The 7390-nt window shown below is 36.0% G+C and overlaps 1 protein-coding gene across 1 annotated transcript in view; it reads right to left on the reverse strand.

The window, feature by feature from the left end:
- Nucleotides 1–6272, reverse strand: part of SLC13A1 (solute carrier family 13 member 1) — an 88844-nt gene extending 82572 nt beyond the window's left edge. The window contains exon 1 of the mRNA XM_070787132.1: nucleotides 6195–6272. Within this exon, the coding sequence (XP_070643233.1) occupies nucleotides 6195–6272 (78 nt within the window). The remainder of the gene's footprint in view (nucleotides 1–6194) is intronic.
- Nucleotides 6273–7390: the final 1118 nt, after the last annotated feature.

Consider the following 7390-nt stretch of genomic DNA (forward strand, 5'->3'; position numbering starts at 1 on the left):
GACATGACTGAGTGACTAACACTTTTACCTTGGCTTACATAAATAATTTTTATATGATGCCACTATGTACTAAATGATTAATAAAGGGCAGCATATCTTACATGTTTGTTCTCACATTGATTAATCTCTGCAAATTCTGAGCTGCATTTGAAAAATTTAGAAATTTATAAAACTCAAAATTTACAAATTTAAAAAACTCAAACTGCTGTCTGAGTTTAACGAGGTCTTTTATTTAAGGTTTTCCCAAAGCAGTAGCATTTCTAGTTTTGTTGCCCTCTGATTCATCTATCTCATGGTGAGTCCTCTGGGCCTGGTCTTTAACTCACCCAGCATTCCTGCACTTTCAGGGAGTTTCGAAGAAATTCTTAATAAGACACGATTGTGTCATATCTTTATTGTGCTTTTTCAAGGAGAAAGAATAAAGGTGTTTTGATGTTGACAATTTTATACAAAGTCTACCTCTATAATCTTGACAAACAATAAAACAGTGGAACAAAGCTGAGCCTTGACTAAATCTCTCTGACTTGCTCTGGAGAGAATCTGTGAATATGTGCTTAACTTAAAATGCCAGTGTTGGAGAAAGACCAGGTCTGCTTTTTCTCTTAGTTAGAACACATGTGTGTGTGCTCAGCCTCTCAGCCGTATCTCTGACTCTTTGTGACCTCATGGACTATAACCCGCCAGGCTCCTCCTCTATGGAGATTTCCAGGAAAGACACTGGAATGGCTTACCATTTCCTACTCCAGGGACCTTCCCAATCCATGGATTGTACCCGCATCTCTTGCATCTCCTGCATTGGCAGACAGATTCTTTACCACTGTGCCACCTGGGAAGCCTATTAAAACACGTGTATAACCCCCACACTCTTCATTGTGACTCTATGTTTTCTATCATACTTACAAGGACCTAGATTTCAAAGATAAAATGGACCTTTTTACTATCTTGCCTTTTAATCACAGCCAACCAGTCTCTTGGGCTTCCCTGGGGGCTCAGATGGTAAAGAATCCGCCTGCAATGCAGGAGAGCCAGATTTGATCTCTAAGTCGCGAAGATCCCCTGAAGAAGGAAATGGCTACCCATTCCAGTATTCTTGCCTGGAGAATTCCATGGACAGAGGAGCCTGGCGGGCTACAGTCCATGGAGTCGCAAAAGAGCTGGACACAACTGAACAACTAACATTTCCACTTTCAACCAGTCTCTTGATCTGATCCACCCCACTGTCGTTTTACCTCTCGACTCTACCCTTCAGCCTCCACTCCAATTCCTCCACTATAGGCAAATCTGCTCCAACACCAGTTGACTTTCCAAAAATTTAATTCATTTTTTTCATTCCCTTGCATGAGGCTGGATTGGGACTAGCTACCCTGACAACTGTCTGGAGCACCCTTCTACAAGGAACTGCTAAAACATCAGAAAAATAAAAAGAATATGATGCCAGCAAATTCTGTTTACCACACAAAATCACTGCCATAGTGTTGAAATTTCATTTCCACATGGGTCTACTTCAGCTAGACATTGATAGTCTGCTCAGATGGGGCAAATTTGGGGGCAAAATTTCAAGTGTTAAATCTTTAGCTTGTCAAGACATCTTTCATGTTTTAACTGGCCCATACATAATTTAAAATGGTCATGTGAGTAATTTTTGAATTGTTTACTGAAAAGAATCCAAAACTTGCATTGAAGGCCACCTTCACTTTAACTATAATATGACTCACTCCAGTACTTCCTAAAATATTTCTAAAGAGTCTTATCTACATTCCTTCTTCATATATGAATTCTGATCCCTGCTCCTCATACACTGGTTTTCTAAACTCTAATCCTTAACAGGTAGTCATCCCAGTGAGCCTCCAATACTCTTAAGTGATAGCTTCTACCTGCCTGTGACCATATTCTGGAATGGACACTTTAAACCTAGATTGATTATGTAGACTAAACAGTTGCAAACTGATGACCACATCTAAGAAGAAAATGCAGTTTATTTGACTTACAACTGTGTGTGTGTGGTGGGGGGTGGGGGGTGGCGTGTGTACATTTGAGTCAAGATTTGCAAACCAGCAGATTTCATATTAGAAACAAAACTCAAATTTTTGGCTCCTCTTGAAAAACTGAGGATTTTGGTAACATTGGGATCATATTCTTCCAAGTCAACAATTCTCCAGACTTGAGGACTCCAATAATTCCCCTTTAGAGACTGACTCGTGCTTCTCAGTTTTTCCTGGCACCTCTGCATCATCTCATGAATTCTCTTACCTGTTTGGCCTTAGATGTCATTTGAGTAAAATATCGGGTAATAAAAAATGCTGCCTACCTGCTCTTCCTTGCAAATCTTACTTTACCCTTCCAGAATCAACCCTTGATTGCTCATTTGGGTTTCTATCCATGCATTCATGATTTTATTACATGTAGACATTACTATATTAATAAACAACATATGGTTTTGAGATTAAAAAAGATTTTTGGTGTGTATGACATGAGATGCCAGTTCAATCCCTGGGTTGGGATGATCCCCTGGAGGAAGACATGGCAACCCACTCCAGTATTCTTGCCTGAAAAATACCATGTATTGGGCTGCAGAGTCAGACATGACTGAAGTGATCTAGCACACATACATATTTAAAAGCATTTTATTGGAATATTGTGTGAGTTTCTACTGTATAGCAAAGTAAATCAGCTATACATATACATAATTCCCTCTTTTTTGAATTTCCTTTCCATTAGATCACCACAGAGAATTGAATAAACTTCCCTGTGCTATACAGTAGGTTATAATTAGTTATCTGTTTTATACATGTTATCAGTAGTGTTACATGTCAATCCCAATCTCTCAGTTCATCCAACCTCCCTGCTTGGTAGCCATACATTTGTTCTCTACAACTGCATCTATTTTTCCTTTGTAGATCAGATTGTCTATACCAGTTTTTCATATTGCACATATATGTGTTAATATTTGATATTTATTTTTCTCCTTCTGGCTTATTTCACTCTGTGTGATTTTTCAACTTGCTTTTTCACTCAATGTTTTATTGATTTCAAATGTGTTCATGTTGATACATATAGACTTACTGTTAATTTTTTTAAATGGATATAGAATTTCTTTTTACAAATATCTTACAGTTCATTTGTCCATTTTTTTCTATTGATGGCTGTTTAGGGCTCTTTCCCTCAATTTTTCATTATTATAATGCTAAGAACATCTTTATACCTAGTTATATGTGAATATAAGAAAGAAATTGTCTAAGCTATTATATGAAATTAATTATCAAAATTTCTGAGTGGAAAGGATGCATTGGAACCTTACCGATATTGCCCAACTGCTATGCAAGACGGTTGCATCAGTTTATACAGTATTAGCACCAAAAATGTAAGAAAGTTCCATTTAACCAGCCACTGGTATATTGGAGTAATTTATTTATTTGAAGTCTGATAGTATGGAAAGTTCTTCTTAATTTAATTTGCATTTGCCTGAATACCATTGAAGTATTTTTTCATGGTTGTTGAACATAATTGTTCCTCTCCCGAAAATTACCTCGTTTATGGTGTTTTCTCGTGTTTCTGTTGTTTCTTTTTATTGTGAATTTGTGAGGTTATTTTTAGGTTCTTAATATTTCTTTATATATGTATATTTATAAATATTATTCTTAGCCTCTGACTTATCTATGAAATTTGATTTACTGTGTTTCTGGATGATAAGATTTTAATTTTGATTCAGTTATTTTAAAGTCCCTTCTGTTATGTTTTGTGTTTTTACTATCCTGTATGAGAAATTCTTTCTATACATATTGCATTCCCATATTTTTTTTCTAAAATTAAAAAAAAAATTTTTTTTTCAAATGTGGACCTAAATTGATTTGTATAGGAGTCCAGTGCCTGTTTTCTAAATGGATAATCAAAATGTCCTGATTTCTTTTTAATTAGAAGGTCCATATTTGCCCACTAACTCATGCTACTACATATCTCCTGTGGCAAATTTCTACAAATGCAGACACATGCGTTTATGGACTCTGTATCTCAATCACTTACACCCCCACCACCTTTCAATAGGTGGTGAACTGCAGAATTATTAAACTCTTTTAACTACTACAGCTTTTCAATCAGTTTTACAATCGGTAACTCAGGTCCCATATTTTATAATTTTTCAAAGTTGTCTTGATAGTTTTAGGCTTCTACTTTTGGAATTTTAGATTTTTATTCAAATTACATGAAATTTATAAAATAAGAAATGGCCTTAAAATATTCTCATCTATGAACTCTTCTTTCATTTAGGTATTCATTAAACTCTTTTTATAATATTTTGTAGTTTTCTCCATAAGGGTCTTGTATTCTCCAAGCCAGGCTTCAACAATATGTGAACTGTGAATTTCCAAATGTTCAAGCTGGTTTTAGAAAAGGCAGAAAAACCAGAGATCAAATTGCCATCATCCACTGGATCATCAAAAAAGCAGGAGAGTTCCAGAAAAACATCTATTTCTGCTTTATTGACTATACCAAAGCGTTTGACTCTGTGGATCACAACAAACTGTGGAAAATTCTGAAAGAGATGGGAACACCAGACCACCTGACCTGCCTCTTGATAAACCTGTACGTCCAATTAGAACTGGACATGGAACAACAGACTGGTTCCAAATAGGAAAAGGAGAATGTCAAGGCTGTATATTGTCACCCTGCTTATTTAATTTATATGCAGAGTACATCATGAGAAACGGCTGGGCTGGAAGAAGCACAAGCTGGAATCAAGATTGCTGGGAGAAATATCAATAACCTCAGATATGCAGATGACACCACCCTTATGGCAGAAAGTGAAGAAGAACTAAAGAGCCTCTTGATAAAAGTGAAAGAAGAGATTAAAAAGTTGGCTTAAAGCTCAACATTCAGAAAACTAAGATCATGGCATCTGATCCCATCACTTCATGGCAAATAGATGGGGAAACAGTGCAAATGGTGGCAGGCTTTATTTTGGGGGACTCCAAAATCACTGCAGATGGTGACAGCAGCCATGAAATTATAAGACGCTTACTCCTTGGAAGGAAAGTTATGACCAACCTAGACAGCAGATCAAAAAGCAGAGACATTACTTTGCCAACAAAGGTCTGTCTAGTCAAGGCTATGGTTTTTCCAGTAGTCATGTATGGGTGTGAGAGTTGGACTATAAGGAAAGCTGAGCACCAAAGAATTGATGCTTTTGAACTGTGGTGTTGGAGAAGACTCTTGAGAGTCCCTTGGACTGCAAGGAGATCCAACCAGTCCATTCTAAAGGAGATCAGTCCTGGGTGTTCATTGGAAGGACTGATGTTGAAGTTGAAACTCCAATACTTTGGCCACCTGATAACGAAGAATTGACTCATTGGAGAAGACCCTGATGCTGGGAAAGATTGAGGACAGGAGAAGGGGACGACAGAAGATGAGATGGTTGGATGGCATCACCGACTCAATGGACATGAGTTTGGATAAACTCCGGGAATTGGTGATGGACAGGGAGGCCTGGCGTGCTGTAGTCCATGGGTTCACAAAGAGTCAGACACAACTGAGCGACTGAACTGAACTGACCTAAACTGAATCCTTACTAGATATCTTCATTACTGTTGAAAAAAAATAAGAAATTAATTATCATCCTTTTGTATACATTTTTTTCTCTTTATAGTTTGGTAGCTTTAAATTTGTCTCCTTCGATGGTTTTCTCCTTCAAAGTTTCATTTATGATGTATCTAAACATGGACTAATATTTAATTAAATTATTTTTTACTTGGAAATGGTCTGTTTGAGGATTCATATCTTTTCTAATTCTGAAAAATTTAGCCATTATTACTCTGAATATAATCTCTCTTCTAGTCTCTCTTTTTCAAGAATACCTTTCACATGTGTGTTGGGGATTCTGAATCTACCTTCAAATCATTCTTTCGTGTAAAACGTGTCTACTTATTATGTCTGATTTTTAGGTGAATTCCTAGTATTCTTTCTTAGTTCACTGAGTATGTCTTCAAGTATACTCAGGTTAAAGTTTATAGTTTCATCTTAAGTTTTTAAATTTTGAATTCTTTTTAATTTCAGAGAAGACTTTTTCATTTCTGTGATTTCTAACTAGCCATTTTTTTTATTTGCCTGTTCTTGCTTTATATTTCTTTTAAAAATGAGGATTAATTGATGCACAAAATACTGTACATGTATATTGTATACAATTTGTTGAGTTTTGGACATACGTGGATACTTGTGCAGCTATCACCACAATCAAGGTAATGAACATATCCGTCATGTCCAAAAGTTTCCTCAGGCCCCATTTTGGGTTTTGTTTGTTTCTGTGTATGTGTTAAAGACACATAACATGAGATCTACATTCTTAAAAATTCTAAGTGTACAGTACAATATTAACTATGGATACCGTGTTGTTCAGCAGATTTCTAGAACTTATTCATCTTGCATAACTGAAACTTTCCCCTTTGAACAACTCCCCATCCATTCACTTTTGGCAACCACCATTCTACTCTATATTTTTATGAGCTTGTCTATTTCATATGCCTCATAAAAGTGGAATCATAAGTATTTTTTCCATCACTGGTTTATTTCTCAGCATAATATCCTCCCAGTTCATCCATGTAGCTGCAGATGACAGGATTGCCTCTTTTTCTTTAAGACTGAATAATATTCTTTTGTCTATACATACGACATTTCCTTTATCCATTCATCAGCCCATGGACATTTAGGTTATTCCCATGTTTTGGATACTGTTAATAATACTACAATGAACATGGAAGTACAAATACTTCTTCAATATCCTGATTTCTTTTCTTTTGGCTATATATCTATAGGTGAGATAGTTGGATCATACATATGGTAACGATTTTTCATTTTGTGAGAAGCCTCCGTACTGTTTTCCATAGTGACAGCATCATTTTACATTTTCATTAGCAGTGTACAAAGGTACCGATTTCTCCACATTATCACCAACACTTATCTTTTTTTTTGAAAAAAGTAAAAGCCATCCTAACAGATGTGAGATGATAACTTGCTGTGGCTTTGATTTGCATTTCCCTGATGATCAATGATATTGAGTACCTTTTCATTTGTCTGTTGCTCATTTGTATATTATCTTTGGAGAATGTGCATTCAAGTTCTCTGTCTATTGCATATTCTTGATACTCTTGTCACAGATCAGTTGACCATATATGAATGGGTTTATTTCTGAACTCTCTATTCTGTTTCATTAGTCTAAGTATCTGTCTTTCTGCCAGTACGATACTGTTTATTTGCTGTAGTGTTGTCATGTATTTTGAACTCAGGAAGTGTGATGCCTCAAGCTTTATTCTCTTTGCTCAGATACCTTTGATTATTCAAAGTTTTGTGATTACATATGAATTTTAAGGGTGTTTTATGTATTTCTGTAAAAAAAACTTTGCAA

This window comes from Bos indicus, chromosome 4, assembly GCF_029378745.1.
Source record: "Bos indicus isolate NIAB-ARS_2022 breed Sahiwal x Tharparkar chromosome 4, NIAB-ARS_B.indTharparkar_mat_pri_1.0, whole genome shotgun sequence".
Taxonomy (NCBI): domain Eukaryota; kingdom Metazoa; phylum Chordata; class Mammalia; order Artiodactyla; family Bovidae; genus Bos; species Bos indicus.